The sequence below is a fragment of the Colletotrichum phormii genome (genome assembly GCF_030913505.1).
Source record: "Colletotrichum phormii strain CBS 102054 chromosome Unknown BDP81scaffold_4, whole genome shotgun sequence".
Classification (NCBI taxonomy): domain Eukaryota; kingdom Fungi; phylum Ascomycota; class Sordariomycetes; order Glomerellales; family Glomerellaceae; genus Colletotrichum; species Colletotrichum phormii.
The window spans coordinates 2,323,825-2,340,418 of NW_026851446.1; the positions used below are offsets into that span (position 1 = coordinate 2,323,825).

Here is a 16,594-nt window from a genome sequence, read left to right on the forward strand (position 1 = left end):
GGTTCCTCGGGCTTAGCTATATTATATGGGACGCTTGTACATAATAGCATGCGAGGACGGAGCAGGGTTGCAATGAGGGGAACAGGGGTGATAGCTCGGCGATGGGCGACGGTAAGGTGAGGAGCAACGAACGGCATCGAGAGGAAAACTGGCGACGGGCGGCCATTTACGGGTGTGAATGTGGAGAATGAACGAGCATCTTGGGGTGAGGAACAGGGCCACATGCCCCAATGATGCTGCGCCGGTCTAGAACGACGGGCTCATCCCATCCATGGTCCATCCTCCTCCCCAGGATGGATCATCTCGTCTTGGTTTGGGGCAACGGGGTTATGTGAGTGTGGGTGTGGCTCAGCATTGGGTTCGGTTGGTTGATCAACAGTAACAGGAGAAGAAGGTGAAGGTTAGAGCCAGCCCGGTGAGGGTGATGAACGGGTTTCCGGCCCCTCCCTCTGGAAGGATCAAGCATGACATGGCGGTGACAAGACGGCATTGACTGTCATCAAACCTTTTCCCACCCACCGGGACAGGATCCCCACTGCTTCCATGGTCTCGCTCGGCTTTGTTTTTTTTGGCCTACCTCGGGATAGATACCTAGTCATCGGCCGAAGATACCTAGCGTAGTGTGGCAGCCGTAGCAAAGAAGGCGATGGGGGGGGGGGGGGGCGGTTGGGTTGACGCGGCACATTTTGGGCCCTGGGGGGTAAACGAGGAGGTGGGAGAAGATGGGGAATCGTCTCTTGGAAGCTTGAGTCTTGCTCGCTTTCTCCAGTCTTCAGGCTCGTCTCCAGACCTCCACCAGCGCGGCCCCAAAGTGGGTTGGGAACAACAAGTTTGGTTCGCTGGACTGTGCCATCCCGGCCAATAATGCCATTCGGCTTGGGGGAAGGCTTTCTTGGCTTGTTTTGGCTTGTTGTTCAGGTTCTCGTTCGGTTTGAGTGCAGCCGAGCAGCAGCATACGTATCGCCGTTATTGGAATCTCAACCTTCTCCGTCCGCTGCCCGGTCTCGTTGGTCCGGTATAGCGACGACAACGCAGCCTCTTCCTCTGGCGTGACGTGTAGGGCTTTGGCTTGCCCGTCGCTGCCAGTCCTAGCGCCTGACTTTCTCATCCCTACGCATAGCGAAGTGCCGATATATGTACAGAATTGTGTGGCGTCATTCGCTGCTACGACGAAAACGGCATACGTGAACAAGGTCCGGCCATTTCGGAGCGACATCGTCGTTTGAGGCGCTATATGTGTCTTTCGTTATGCTTTCTATAGACGGGGTGACGGAGTCGAGCTTCCTTTTCAAAATCAGGACCGAGTGTCGACGTTCCAGCTCTGCACTGCCTGTTGTTTTGCCCCAAGATTGCGAGGCTGCGGAGTGTTCAGCTTCGTGCCGCATGTCATACGATGGATATGTCGTTATGTGATGGGAGGGTCAACCAACGGCACTACCATGGTTGCCATCCTGTTCCAAGCTTGCGATGGAAGCAAGACGAATTCCTTGGCTCGAACGAGCGCGCGCAGGCCAAGGCGAGAACGTCCTGGCGAGAACCCCGGATTCTCGTTGGATACTTTAATGGAAATTGCCCAAAAGGGAGCCAAAGACATGGGGGGGAAGACCCTTTCGGTTGGCGTCCAGAGTGAATCTTTTGCCGTGATGACAATGGCGCACGGATTAGAGCCAACACTACGCGGAAGCGGACCTCTGGAAGGGTGGCGTTTACGGATGGTTCTACGGCTTCTCGTCGTTTCTTCTGTCCGGGACTGACAGCTCTATCCGTCCTTTTTCGAGCCGCGCCACAAATGCAACCTCTACATAGTAGGTGAGTTGTCTCGTTTCCCCAGCCTGCACTCTCCAGGTTCCTGATGCAGGTGCTGGTGCTGTCGGTACATGACAGTACAAACTCCGTTCGGACGAAGGACGCATGGCAGGGGTCTGTGTGGCAGCAGAAGAGCTTAGAGAAGAAGAACCCGACGGAGAGGTGTGCAAGGGACATGGGATGAGGAGAGCATAGGAGGAGGAGAGCATAGGAGGAGATGTATCTGCATGGAGTAGGTAGTGTAGGCACTTGGATGACACCGAGTCAATTTGAGTGCTGCCAGTCACGCCGAGGACCCACTCCGAGAGCCCGTGTCTTCTTTCTTGCTTCCAAGTTCGAGTTCTCACAGCTGAACTTCTCACTTCCAGGGCCCTCAGGATGATTCTCCAAAGCCCATCAGATGAAGTCCCCTACTTGCATCTAGAGACTCAAACACTTTATCAAACTTCTTTAATGACGGAGATTGCCTCTTGTCCCTTGATGCTAATGCTCTCTGGCGGCACGCGTGAAGAATAACCTCTGGCACTTTCTTTCCCTGACAGCACTGCTATAGGAAAACTCGCCTATCAGTCGCCTTCTATCAAGCCTTCCATCCAAGTTCTAACTTTTGGGAAGCTTCTTCTTAGACACGCGTCGAGAAACTCTGGGGAATGGAAAGGAAGGTACATCCCTCAGCTAGCTAGCATGCCCCCTCCGCCATATCCTACACTTAACATCCTCATCCCTCCGGCAAGATCATCAAAACTAGCGCCACATTCATCACCAAGCTGTTGGTTATTTCAGTCTCTTTGCATCAAGTCAATCAGCAGGCCTCGCTCTGAGAGACATAATCACACTATGGTTCTCTGCATAGAGGCAACACCCACCACTGCCTGCCGGGGCGTCCTCAATCAAAAGCTTGCGAAGATAATGCCCCGTATCCTCCCCACGGTGTCGAGTAAAGCCCCGACAGAAGACGCTTGCAATCCTTCAGCTCCGGTCCCGCAGGTCGACTGCCGGTAAATCCAAGGGCATCCCTACCAGCTCTCCCGGGCCTCCATCGTCCCCAGGATAGCAGAGAAACCCTTGGGGTTGCCAGAGTCAGCACCCTGCTGTTCGGTGATGGTGTTGACTTAATTTCAGCCAAGGCAGCTGTAAGGGGCATGCTGCGGCCTGCTTCAAGGGGTGCGCAATCGTGCCCGAACCCAAGAAAGGGATTTAGGTTTTCCCAAATCAATTTCCATCCGTAACGGCGTCGCCAGCAACTTGTCAGTCACAGCTGAGTAATGGGCAGAAGTCTTGCTTGACCTCGGTGGACCAAGTCGATAGCACTACGACTTCTCCCTCCTCGAGAATGAGCTCTCGCATACCGTCGAGGTACCAAGAGGAACATCCAGCTTGGCCCTCCGTCATCCATCTCAACTGGCTCGCGTCCGCTTCAGATGCCTTCTGCAGGCTGCCATACCAATCTCACCTCCTGTACAGAATAGATGCCCAGTGACACCCTCGCGCTTGAAATGAGCATGGAGAAACGGTCAACCTGATCCGGTCCACTTAAACGCCTCCCACCGCTTCTCCGCACATGCGGAGCAAAGGATGTTTCTTTCTCCTCACCTCCCACACCCCGTTGCAGTCATCCCGCCAACTCCCCACACCACGCACACCCACCACAACCACCACCACCAGAGATTCCATTCGGTCCTCCCCGAGGGATACGCCGGGTGCGGGACGGTGCCGAATCTCTTGCAAGACTGGTCTTCGAGGTGCTAGCTTCACTGTATCTCATTCTCGAGCTTCCTCGGCCCTTTCGAAGAGGCACACTGCTACCTACCTAGTCTTGCCGACCCGAATGCCTCGATGCCTCGATGCCTCGGAGCAAATCAAGCGCCACTTTCGCAACATCTACCCCAAAGTATCCAGGCCTTTGCTGGTGATTGCACCTAGAAGGCCCGAGGAAAGCATCAGCCACAAACTCTGAGAGGAGGCTGACCATTCATCTGGACTGGCACCAGTTGAAGAACGGTAGAAATTGGAGGAGCTAGCTGGCAGCGACTCTGAGGGTGCGTGTGGGGCCTTTGGAGAACTTTTGATGGAGGGTCGGCCCTTGGTCCATCACCACCAGCCATGAACCCGGCACCTATGATGACGGCCCTCTCACACAAACCCCCAAACCTGAGGGACCTCCCTTCATCGAGCTGGCCTTCGAGTCACTACTAAGTCACCGACAGAGTGAGAGCCCTTTCGATCCTAGTCAATGTGGCCGAAATCTCGGTCGCCGCATGAAGCTGGGTGGCGGGACGCCATCCTGTGCCGTGTGTGTCTGGCCATCACTTCGCTACCAAACTTCGCATTCGAGCTTTCTGCAAAGCGGCTCGGGCAACCAACCCATGACTGAAAGAGCAAGTGACCACGCCCACAACCACCTGCGCAATTGTCTTCTTCTTCTTCACCACTGTCCTCCCAATAAACCACGCGTCCAGTGTACGTCATGTTCTGGACGACTTCTCGAACGAACATACCTACCGACGTTGAGCTTCCCTTCTCCTCGGAAAACGGCCAGCAACGGACGGAATCCGACTCTCTTCGATGACGGATGAACGAGAATCCGGCCAGGAGAAGAGAATGGCGCCACCAAATTAGGTTGCCCAAGTGTGCCACGAGGTATTTAGCCTGAATACGGCACGGCGGTCGCGCGTGGCGCCATAACATAACGGTCGTCGGTCCGAAACTCCCCAAGATGTGAAAAGATCGGACGCTCCCCTTGTTGCCTCTCATTCGTGGCTTTTTGCTAGAGGCCCCTTGTCCTACCCCGAATCATCCACTCTGCTCATATTGCTCCAAACCCCAACATCACCAACTGGCCTTCAGATGTTCATGCTGTACTGTGCTCACCGACGTCAAGCGCCTCGTTTGCTCCAGGTCTCGCTAATTAAGGTTGCCTAACTACGACTCCTCTAGAGTATTCCCGGCAGGTATACAACCCTTGCCTTGTCTCGTTCCGCTCCAAGCTACATCGTACCTCTCGGATGACGGTGTCATCGTCTTCTTGGCTCATCTCCGTCAGCTAAACGAGGCTTCTTCCGTTCGCCCTTTACAACCACGTGGCAACGACACATGCCGTCTAGGCTTTCCAGTCATCTGGGGACATCGCCCGGTGAGCTAGTGTACCGGCAGATCGCCTTCACTCCGGGCATCCTGCGTCAACAGTGACTAGCCTCTTGTTTACACCAAACTGAGGGCTTTTAGCCCCGCATAGAGCTTCAAATATCATCCTCCTATTTGAGACACAAGCTCAGGTTTCGTTTCCAATCTGGCCCGCGGCGGAGGCAAATGCCCTGTCATCCGCTGACCTGCAAATCTCGTGCCGTCTTGGCTCAGCTAGGTTACCAAGGAATCCTCTCAACCAACAAATCAACATCAAGGGATCCGACTACCATTGGTCGCTGCTACTATGATCGGTCTGAGCCAGAACACTGCAACCCCACACGTATTGTTACGCTGCTCCGGGGCAAGTCAAGTGACGGCAGGTTGCCTACACGATCTCGCGTAGCCCTGCCTTCAGGTTGTCGGATACTCCACAACTTGATGGAAGGCTGAGGACTATTCTACTCGAAGCAGGTTATTCCCCAGGCCCACAGATGTTTCTCAAATTCTCGTACCAAGCCGCGGTGGGACCAGTGCTCGCTGGAGCCTCCGGCAGCTGGACCGCCCTTCCATCCAACGAGGATTTGCTTTCCAGATTCTCTTCCTCAAGCCCCTTCTCACCGCGTCAGGGTCGGACTATCTCTCGAGCGGCTTGCTCAGCATCTTACAATTTTCTCATGTGTTCCTCGTACGAAGCGCCAATGAGGCCTTGGTCTCGCTTCATGGGGAGGCAGGCGACCTGGCCGCAGGCCCACTCCCGGCTTCTCGGGACCGGCATGATTCTCGGCTTTCTTAGTGGACTATCGGGGAGTTTCCCCGGCTCTTGCTGCACGTTGTGTGAGACCGCAGGAGTAAGTAGATTTTCGGTACGAAAGTTCCTCCCGTGACCCGCAGCTCCGCTGATCTTGAGGGTTTTGTCGCCTGCGAGCCCGGCTCCAGTCCAGGTCATGGCAGGGACAGCGTTCCTTGATGAGAGATAGAGGGACATGACCAAGAGATGGTACTTACACCCAAAAGAAAGAAGCACCCATGATTTCGGGCCGCTTCACGAGCCGCTCGACAAAGTAGGTAGCGGCATGCGATGGTGCCTGGCCGATGTGGGCAATGATGTGCTTCTCTCGGGCGATCAGGCCCGATGACACCTAATCATTGCAACCTCAAGATAACCTGGTTGACCCTGTCTAAATGATCATCCAAATAAGGAGCTTCCACTGTAACCGTGCCGTTGTCTGATAGCCCAACCATCCCTCTTCTGAGTGGAAGTTGTTGTGTCGCCGCCGCCGCCGCACGGCTCATCCGGGCCTGCTACCAGGCCCCCCTCCCTCATCGAGGGTCTCTGCTGCCAGATTACCCAGGCACATTCATGGAAGTCTTCGAATAACGATGAGCCAGGCCCAAGCAAGCTTCCGGCACTTGGACTCATGACCTGACAGCTGCACTCAAAATCCGGGGTCGGGGGAAAGGAGAAAATCCAACGCATGCATTGAGTGGCATGCTGCCCTCCCCTCCACCCCACGTGCCGGCTAAACTCAAATGTTTTGAGGCGATTGAGGACTGACATGACGCAGCCCACTCTATCTTGACAACGAGGAAATCTCGAAACATCAGTAGCGGGCCAGGTTTCGTCGCAGAGGTTATGGCGGATTCCTTCACTATGTGCTTGTGCTTCATCTCAAAGTCCATGGAACTCAACCCCGTATACAGATTACGACGATTGTAGTCTAAATGGTAGGATCATTCTGGCGTTGATGTGGTCAGCTCTTCTCTCCGGGCTGCTGATGGGTACCTCGCTGGACACGAGCTTTGGCGAACTCCGTTTACTCCGTCACTATCTCACCTATGTGAACTATGCTTCGCAGGGAGCGGAGATTTGCCCCGTTATTGATGAGAAACAAGAAACAGACGTGTCCTCTTCCTTGCAGAGCTGCGGCTGTCTTGACAACCATGCTTGTGTAAGACGAGACTTCGTCCTGGCCCGCCAGACCGATCAACCCCACGAACGTCTTGGAACCCTTCATTCCGTCAAGGTTAGACTATCTCTGGATGTAAGGAGGAATGGATGGTATCAGAAGCAGAAGAATTGCAGTTGATGAGTTGAGGTCCCCGAGTTACAAGAGAATATACCCTACCTTCTCCAATAGTCTCGAGCTATCAGCCTCGTTTGGTCTCCCATGGTAGTCTCAAACTTGGATCTGGTTCGTGGCGATGTGACACCCCGCATTCTTAACTCTATCACGGAGCTAGCCGCCGAAATTGAAACGATTGTAGTACTTGAGCTTGCAATAAGATCATCGGAGTGAGGGGATCTGCTTCCGAACGTTCTCCTCTCGAATTAGGAATCAAAGGGGACTGGCTTCCCTATATCAGCATTGATCAATGGGATTGTAAATGGTTGAAGGCGGCAAATGCAGACTTTCGGTTACCTCTAGTACCGAAGATTATAGATACAACTAAATGGAATTGAGTGCTCTGGATACCTCGTCGTCAAAAAGGGTTGAGGAGTCTACAGCTGCCGGGGGGCAACAAGATCGGGATACAGGCATTGGAAACAAGTATGAATTAGATAAGTGCGGACAAAAAGGGCAACAATTGAAACATGAAGGAGCTAGCTCAAGATCGGACTTATATTTCTATATATTATATGCCAAAGAAGTATGATGGTCCGTCGAATGAGTCTACCCGTAGGCTAGGGGTGCATTTCATCAAGTGCTTTCATCAACTGCTTGCTTAGGTGTTATGTTGTGGTGAACACGATAGCATATATGTACGTATCTGATCATCACAACCGCAAATTCTCAAATGGGCTTTGATTATACAACGGATCGCAAAGACTCTGCGAATCAAGAACAACCATTTTATTCTTGGGTAGAACTTAAGTTTCATCTCTCGAGCCTCGACGTCGTGATGGTAAACAACCTCGAACGTTAAGGTCTCAACTCCGGACAGTCAACCATGAGGGATGCGGTTGAACTACAGTCTGAAACTCAAAAGGGCATACCTTTCAACTGGAGGTTGCTCGGCATGCCTAGGTCACTCGAAGGCTCTCGCATTCGCCCCACAAGCTAGCTGTCTGACATCGGAATGATATTGACTTTAAGCGGCATGCTCGAATTGAATAACAAGAACAACCATGTGGAGAACTACGAGCGGAATTCATATTGCGATTTCAGCACGTAGGCTCAAGGCTTATCGGAGACTGTTGCGTTCGTGCTTATCAATGGTCTGCAGCTACGATGCTAGTGTCGATCATGGGTCGCCCAGAGGAATTCGGATTCCGCGTGGCCAGCCCACTGACATTTTCGACCAGAGCTTGGTCCAGGCGACAGAACATTGAATAGAGAAACAGACATAGCTATTCTTATCTATGAGAACTATGATACGGCTTAGTCTCTTAACTTTCGACTAACTCGAAAAGTTGAACGTGACATATATCTTTCACAAGATTGCTATCTTATTCTTCTCGTGTCTTGAGCCAAGCCTCAGCCTTTGATAAATACTTGCAATCATGGTCATTGACTCCCACGGAGAAAGATTCAGACTGTCGGAGAAAGTCATATCCGACAGCAGCCCGCCACCCCCCTTACAGGTCGAGCTGCTAGATACTTCTTCACTGCCGCCGATTTCTTACACCTTGGGCGATATTCGTTTACCAGCCTTCCAAACAGCAATCGTAACACCAAAGCTGAGCCCCCAGCTCAAACAAGAGGTTCAACTAATTCCTGTCCAGCATCCGGGTCTTGGTGAGGTCGGTGTGAAGATTGCCTGCACTGGCATTTGTGGTAGCGTGAGTGACCCCTTGACGGAAACTATATGTACCCACAACTACCTAAATGCAGTAGAGGGATCTCTCTTTTGTATATGGCGCAACGGTACAATTCCGAATTCTGTCACCCCTCCTGAGAGTGCGGGGGGATCCCACAAGCCCTAGGTATGCTAACGCCGTACCATATCAGGATGTTGTCTTCTCTCTTGGACCGGAAGATGGCCTCCGGGGACCTAACCACATTGCTGGCCATGAAGGCATTGGGCACATCGTTATGAGCCACGATCGATCCCTCCTTGGGAAGCCTGTTGCCGCGAGATACCTGGCTTCCTACTGCCGAAGTTGCCATTACTGTACTCGCAACGTGCCCGAATCCTGTCCAAAGCAAACGACATTTCCTCGACACCACAACGGCACGTTCCAGCAGTATATGACCGCGCCATACACTTCCCTCATGCCCCTGCCAGAGTTCATATTTGATAACACGGCGGGCCCGAGTCTCGGTGTCTACACCACGGCCCTATGTTCCGAGGCCGCGGCACTTAGAGCGTTGAAAGCTGCGAACCCTGCCCCCGGCGACGTGGTCATCGTTAGCGGGGTGTGCGGAGGAATCGGCCATCTGGCCGGCATGATGGCTCGCAACGTCTTTGGAGCCAAGGTCATTGGTGTCGATTTACCATGGAAGGTGAAGGCCTTAGGCTCAAGGGCTGCTGATGTCTTTGACGAATTTATTCCTGCACCTACAGATACCAAAACAGCCGACCGGGCCGAGTTTATGGAAAGAATTTCCGATGCCTGTGGTAGGTTACGCACCGTTGGAGAGGCTCGCCGCGGCGCAGACTCTCTTCTTGTAACATCTGGCGAAGAATCTGCTTTTGAAGGGCTGATTGATTACGTTTGCGACGGCGGCTCAGTGATCTGCGTAGGGTGAGTGAACTTTTGGGCTGTTCGTGAGGGAAATTGCTCACACCTTCCAGTGTCACGAAATCCAGAGGCAACTTGACAATTCCCTTGGCTTCGATGGTTGAGCGCTCTATCAAGTTTCAAGGTCTGTTAATGGGTGGATGGGATGAGAGTTTTGAGGTCATGGAGTTCATCAGAGACGGCAAAGTGAAGCCTATGATTACAGAAGTCCGTCTTGAGGAAGTTCCGTCGCGAATGAAAGCCTTTGGGAGTCATTCAAACGCCGGGAAATTGGTAGTCAGGATTGATTAGGACAGTAGCGCCATCGAGTCTCATTCAAATGAAGATGACAATTACTGGATAGCTTAGGGATTGAATCAGGGAACGTACAGCAACATATGACTAGATCACTTGCTACTTCAGGTATTTTGTGAGAAATCTGGAAGTCCCATCGCTCGACAGCAAACGCGTGGGCCTTCCTTTGCGAAGAAAATTTGCTGAAAGTCGCCTACTACGCTATTACTGCCCACATCGAGTAAATAGTCCTGGAGCCTTCAAACAGTGTTCAGTAGAGAGATTCGGACCCTCAATGACATCGCTGAGACCGCTGCTGTATCTGTCATTTACTGACGCGTCGGCAGCACTCACAGCAAAGCGATGGGATATCCTGATGTGAAGACACGACTACTTAAGGAATACGGATGAGCAACACTTCTTCATTTGCTGATGAGAATATATTGTGGAAAGCATTCGTCAACTGAGGACGAAGTGAATCAAATATTTACAACAAGCTTTCAGGAATCTACTGCAACGGCCTTGCTATATGTGTTTCTTTCGCCCCTTCACCAATCCCTCACTTGCCCTAGGAACCCCAAGTCACTAGCTTTTGGCAGTCAACCTGAGAAGCTGCACCGAGACTTTTAGCTAAGATGACGATTCACCCTTGTGCGGCATCTTTTCCTCGATGATGACAGCATTGTCTGAACCAGACTCAGGGCATACCGAACCAGATATAAGAGACTTTGACCCCGAGATTGCCGGCTGTCTCGTCAATCATGTACGGCGTAACAAACCCAACAAGCCATGTGATGATACAATATGCAGTCAAAACGATGGAAGACTGGTAATTCCTCGCGCGGTCGGACAGGGGCTCTGCCATCAGCAGCCAGCCTACACAATCTGTCAGTCGAGTTTCCTTCTGCAGTGTCTCAAGAAAGACAACTTACCCCCGATGCCCCACGTTGGTGCATACGAAGCGATGAAGAACACCGCCCCAACAATAAGCATCATCTTGTCGGCCTTGCTATCCGGAGCGGCACTATGGATGACACCAGTGAGCAGCTGAGCGAGTCCCATAAGAACTCCACCAATGATCAAAGATGTCCTTCTTCCCAAACGCTCAATGAGATACATGGAAGGTGCCATGAAGACGCAATTGTTGATGGCGAGAACAAGAGAAATCAGGTACGAGTCGTCCACGGCCGCGGCCGCAAAGAAGGTCGTTCCGTAGCCAAACCAGAAGGTGATACCAGTGGATATGGTGAAGAATGACATAGCTACGCCAATGAGAGTTCTTCTCAGGTCGGTTCCTCGGAAGCACTCGATGAACTTGGCGCTTCCGTTTGCGCTCTGGTCTGCGATGTAATTCTCGACTTCGACCATGGCTTCGTCGACCTCTAGTGAGTTAATGTCTGCGTTGCGGAGAATGGCGAGAGCCCGGCGCGTTTCGGATTTCTGGCTCTTCTTGGCGAGGAGTAGCGGCGACTCTGGGCAGAAGAAGACTCCGACGAAAACGATCAGTGCCAACACCAGCTGAAATGCAATCGTGATGCCTACTTCTGGATCAGCCTTTGCACACATGAAGCCTTGATGTTTCACAGTCTACTTACGCCAACTTCGGGATTCGGTGTACTTGGGAAGTTCTCAGGCTGATACCACATGCTATGACGTTACCTGTGGTGAGGAATTGGGTGTAGAATGCCATCAATTGTCCTCGATTCGTCGGCGTAGAGCATTCCATGAGATACGCAGGGACTTGCATCACGGAAGTCAGTTGTCATCCAACCAAACAGAAGGTTTCATACTGGGTTCTTACCGTGATGGAGATGAGACCGAGGGCAATACCGAGCAGAAAGCGGCCAACGATGAACACAGCGGGCGCAAGTCCAGCGGTCTGAAGGGCAACACCCACAGCGTAGGTAATAGATGCTGCAAGCAAGTTGCCTCGCCGGCCAACTACAAAGCATCAGCAATGTTTTGGCAACTCCCAGACTGTGAAAAGCTCAAGAAACTTACTCAGACTAGTAGGCGGTGCTACTAATTGACATCCTATAAGAGCTCCGACAACGAACAGCGCAGAAAACATGCTCCGGGTATATGGAGTTAAGTACAGCTCTCCGGTAACGCCATGTTTGACCCCGTAGATTCGGATGAAGTCTTCGGACCCAAGCACGCCATTCAAGTATCCGGAATCATAGCCGATGATGGTTGCTGATGTAGCTTGTTAGAGATGACACAACTGCGAGGCCAAGAGGAGTTCACCGGATGAGAAAATGATGCTATACACGAGAATCTTCCTGAGCGACAACATGTTGGGCAAGAGATACAAGAATTCGAAGATTGATGGCCGCCTTGCGTTCGGATTGTCCTGTTGCAAGGCGCATGTCGCAAGTTTTAATAAGTCGGGCAATCGATATGGAATCGTTCATCCAGCCTTGTGGCCAGGCCCTTGGAAAGGCGTCTGTAGAAATTGACAAGGGCCTTTCCGTAAATGGCCTATCAATTACTTTGGTAGTCAGTGATATTGTTGCTGAGAGATAGGAATTCGCATTCCGTCCAAGGGGTAAGACTATCTCTTATCTCACTGGCCTATGAGCGAGGGCTTTCCGACAATCTGTTAAACTCTAAATTCATAACAGCGACCACTCCTTATCAAGCAGCACGTCCACATTGCATGACTCTGATGTACCAAGCTAAGTCTTCCCTTGTAAGGTACTGGAACGTGAAAGCTTGTCAACTCTAGGATGCATGTGGCCTGGGTTTCATGCTTATTTGAACAGTCAAAATTGTCGGTTCTCTTTAGCCCTCCTCCAGGTAACGACATGGCAAAAGTTGGCCTCAAATAGACGCTTGGTAGCATTAGTTGAAGTCGTTGACAACATCAAATACTTCGAATTGACTTGTCATATTTTCTACTTTTGCGTCCTTGGTCATCAAAATTCAAGATGTAAGAACACAGAGTCTCGTACACTCCCACCATTTCATTCAAAATAGGGCCCAAGGCAGAATTGCCATGAGTTGCAGAACACCAGGTTCATCACTAACATTGAAGAGTCTCATAGTAAAACCCGCAGAGAAGCATCTGAGAAGATATGTTTTGATGTTTCGATTCTTATTTACACAGAAACTTCTCAACCGACATGCGCTACAACCTCAATTTCCACGCGCATATCGTCTTCTCCCAATCGTGGGATACCAACGCAGGTCCACAGAGGCTGATGCTCCGGCATCCACTTCCGAAAGTTACGGACCATCGCAGTCAGAGCTTCGTTGTTGATTGGAACGTGGTATGAGTTGACACGGTAAACCTGCGACCATCCCTTCCCACCAGCATCCTTGAGGCATCGCTCAACATTCTCGAATGCTAGATCGATTTGGGCGTTGATCTCCTTTTCGAATTCTCCAGTGATTGGATCCCAACCACCTTGAACGAACAGGATACGTTAGCCAAAGTTTTCGAGGGATTGAGGGAGCAAAAGAGCCCATGATGGAAGCGCTTATTTCGAAGGCTCACCTTGTCCCGAGCATTCAATGCGGTCGCCGACTCGCACCGCCTAACTGTAGAAAAACTTCTTTTGCTTCTCAACTCCCTGTCCCTCGTACGCGAAGAATTGTAAGTGAGACATTGTTCTTGCTGATGGCGATGTCTGCTCTTGACGTCATGGATTAGGTTGAAGAATTACAGCGGACTTGCGGGCAGTATTAGATGATGGAAGAAGACCCAAGATGCAGCCAGATGATCTTCAGTTTCTTGGAAGAGAACGGAAGGCAAACGATTAAGTATTGCAAAAGAGAAAAGAATCCTTCCTGTGACTTTGGTATTATAGGTAAATTTTATCGCCTCAACGGTTCACCAGATGGGAAACTCCGCGAATGAAGAAATACATAGAAGACCCTTACGCATTTCTGAGACTCTGATCCGCGGAATTCAACTCCCTCGCGAGGTGGCACTGGTGCAAGTATCGCGGACTAGTCAACCTCCTATCTTTACAAAGCGAAGGCGAAGCGGAATTCGAATTCCTTAAGGACTCTCAATATCAAACTCTTATTACGTCACACTCGATGAGCTGGAGCCTCAACCTCAGTCCTAGCCGCTTGAAGGCAAGCTCCCTAACAATCGCTGGGCCGCCCGTTCACCACTCAAGACTGCTGCTTCCACGCCTGCATGGGCGAAGTAGTCGCCTGCTAGCACAATCCCATCTGGCATCTCGGCATGAAGTGAGCTCAGAGTTGCGAAATGATCCGGCGGTGACAGCGAGAGGCCCCTCTTGTAGTGAAATAATCCGATGAAGTCAGGCTAGGGCTCGGCCCCGAAAACCTCGGTTACAGCCATCAATGCTTCATGTTTGATTTCTTCGTCGTCCATGTCCGCGAAAGGCGGCGTGTAAAAGTAAACACCAACTGCTTCGCCGCCTGCAGGGACTGAGTTGGGATGGCGATGGCTCAGCAGCACACAGGCGCCCCATTTCCTCAAATCAGTTGCAGGCAATGCGACGGACGCCGGGAAGTTTGGCCAAGGATTCTTCTTGTAGCAGAGCTGAACGTGAGCGTACTCTGAATAGCGGCAGTTTCGAAGCTTGGCTGCCGAATCTGATGGGATGATGTCGCTCAGGAGATCGGCGGCTACACCGGGCTCCGGCGCCATCACCACGGCGTCAACGTCGTGTGACTTGCCGCCAGCGTCGATCGAGTACCCTCCGGCATTGCGTGTGCGAACGGCATTGACTGGGCAGCATAGATGCAGGTCTAGACCGGGTGAGCCATCGACCAGCCACTGGCTAAATTGACCGACGCCCTCTGGTGGCACCTGCAGTGACAGCTTGTAGAACTGCTGGACGACACCGTTTTTGTACGACAATCTCCAAGCAGTTTCCTTTGATGGCGAAGCACTGATGGACATGTATTGCAGAAGAATACCACATGTCTGAAATCGAATCAAGGTTACGGACAGGCAAGGGTTGATCTAGAGAGCAAAATGCCCGAATACTATTCAATGCGTGCCTGCTTAGGTGCATAAAGTTTAGTCTAGATTCATCTCATGAGAGAAGAAGGCTTGATGACATGCTTGCTTAATTCTGTTTGCCATCTTCTACCAATATGTAAAGCAAATTCATGCAGCCCTAGAGCCACTCACAGTCCATCGCCTAGTTGATCATGGTATCGGGGCTGGGTATTGTGCACACGTGGCCAGAGTTGTGGTACTGGACTATTCTCCTGACAGCAAAATGGTGCTTTGGAAGGCCGAGTCCGAGCCTGGGAACGAAGGGAGGCATCGGCCTCGGCTTCGCTGTGTTCGGGATAGGGGGCTAAAGCGAATGTCGCAACAACTCTGGGGGAACCACACCGTCCGTTACAGTCTCAGCCAAGTCCTCGTGGTATTTTTGCTCACCCTAGATTCTGGCCCCCCTTCATTACATCATTCTAGGCCCCTGGACAGCCACGAGCTAATGTACCCCGCGATCCATCCCTCATGACATGAACTCTACCCAATTGGTCAGTGGCCTGTGCGGGCGGAATCCAGGCACTTGTCTAACTAGAAAGAATGCTGAAGATTATATAAAATGTCTGTGAGGTTAGGTAGTAACCGAAGGGCAGTATTAGTAGCAAATTACCTTGAAGGTTTTGTCTCAAGTTCCAACAGACCCAATCTCAATTAAGTCAAACCCCCCACTTCCTGGCACCCCCCTGTTTCTGGCACCCACAAAAACGCGAAAATCCACCACAACCCAATGCCCACCCCCAACCTCCTTTTATCACAACATTTTCAATTCGCGTCCAAATGGGCTCATCTTTTGCACATACCTTCTTCTATATCTAATGCCTCAATATACCGAAGATCAGCTTCGTCAGGCTCTCGAGGACATCTCAAACGGCAAGAGTCAAAAGAGAGCCTCATTGGAGTATGGGATACCACGATCAACCCTCCAACTACGTCTCCAAGGTGGTCAGACTAGGAAAGTGGCTTTTGCTGACTGGCAGAGGCTGTCTCCTGACCAGGAGAGTAAGCTGGCACAATGGGTTCGCATTCAGGCTTCGCTGGGCCTCGCACCAACGCACCAACAGGTGAAGGAATTCGCAGAGCGAGTTCTGGCTGCTGCTGGGGATACCAAACCACTGGGAAAAGGCTGGATCTATGCCTTTGTGAGAAGGAACCCTATCATTAAGGTTCAGAGAAGTCGTTCTATCGATTCTAGACGCGTTAATGGGGCATCTACTGAGGTCATTAGGAACTGGTTTAAGTTCCTCGCTATCCCTGAGATCAAGGACATCAAACCAGCCAACAGATATAATATGGATGAGACTGGCACCCTCGAGGGTCAGGGAGCTAATGGGTTAGTGCTGGGTATGGCTGAGACGACGTCTGTTCGCAAGAAACAACCTGGGTCGAGGGCATGGGTCTCTATCATTGAGTGTATCTCAGCCTTGGGTAGGGCACTTCGTCCTCTTATCATTTTCAAGGGGAAGACAGTCCAACAGCAGTGGTTTCCATTACATCTCGTTCCATACGATGGGTGGGAGTTCACAGCAACAGATAATGGCTGGACTACAGACTTAACTGCCATTGAATGGTTAGAGAAGGTGTTCATCCCACAGACTATGCCTGAGGCTGAGGGGGAGGCTCGACTGCTGATTGTGGATGGGCATGGGAGTCATACGACGACAGACTTCATGTGGAATTGCTATATTAACAATATCCATTTACTGTTCTTACCACCACAC

General features: G+C 51.5%; 4 protein-coding genes across 4 annotated transcripts; 1 reads left to right on the forward strand and 3 right to left on the reverse strand.

The window, feature by feature from the left end:
* Positions 1-8,434: 8,434 nt before the first annotated feature.
* On the forward strand, positions 8,435-10,003 carry BDP81DRAFT_368671 (chaperonin 10-like protein; the record flags this gene model as incomplete). Its single annotated transcript, XM_060586564.1, has 3 exons — positions 8,435-8,713; positions 8,883-9,619; positions 9,670-10,003. The coding sequence occupies 3 exons, from the start codon at positions 8,435-8,437 to the stop codon at positions 9,905-9,907; spliced, it is 1,254 nt and encodes a 417-aa protein (XP_060449291.1). The 3' UTR covers positions 9,908-10,003.
* Positions 10,004-10,586: 583 nt separating this feature from the next.
* Positions 10,587-12,185, reverse strand: BDP81DRAFT_458747 (general substrate transporter; the record flags this gene model as incomplete). Its single annotated transcript, XM_060593452.1, has 7 exons — positions 10,587-10,765; positions 10,822-11,427; positions 11,485-11,506; positions 11,544-11,629; positions 11,708-11,830; positions 11,891-12,085; positions 12,137-12,185. The coding sequence occupies 7 exons, from the start codon at positions 12,183-12,185 to the stop codon at positions 10,587-10,589; spliced, it is 1,260 nt and encodes a 419-aa protein (XP_060449292.1).
* Positions 12,186-13,005: 820 nt separating this feature from the next.
* Positions 13,006-13,500, reverse strand: BDP81DRAFT_458748 (L-PSP endoribonuclease family protein; the record flags this gene model as incomplete). The annotated part of the gene is made up of 3 exons (XM_060593453.1): positions 13,006-13,298; positions 13,389-13,428; positions 13,462-13,500. 3 exons carry the CDS (start codon positions 13,498-13,500, stop codon positions 13,006-13,008), a joined length of 372 nt encoding a protein of 123 aa, XP_060449293.1.
* A 671-nt stretch (positions 13,501-14,171) lies between these two features.
* On the reverse strand, positions 14,172-14,774 carry BDP81DRAFT_391343 (uncharacterized protein; the record flags this gene model as incomplete). Its single annotated transcript, XM_060587539.1, has 1 exon — positions 14,172-14,774. One exon carries the CDS (start codon positions 14,772-14,774, stop codon positions 14,172-14,174), a length of 603 nt encoding a protein of 200 aa, XP_060449294.1.
* Positions 14,775-16,594: the final 1,820 nt, after the last annotated feature.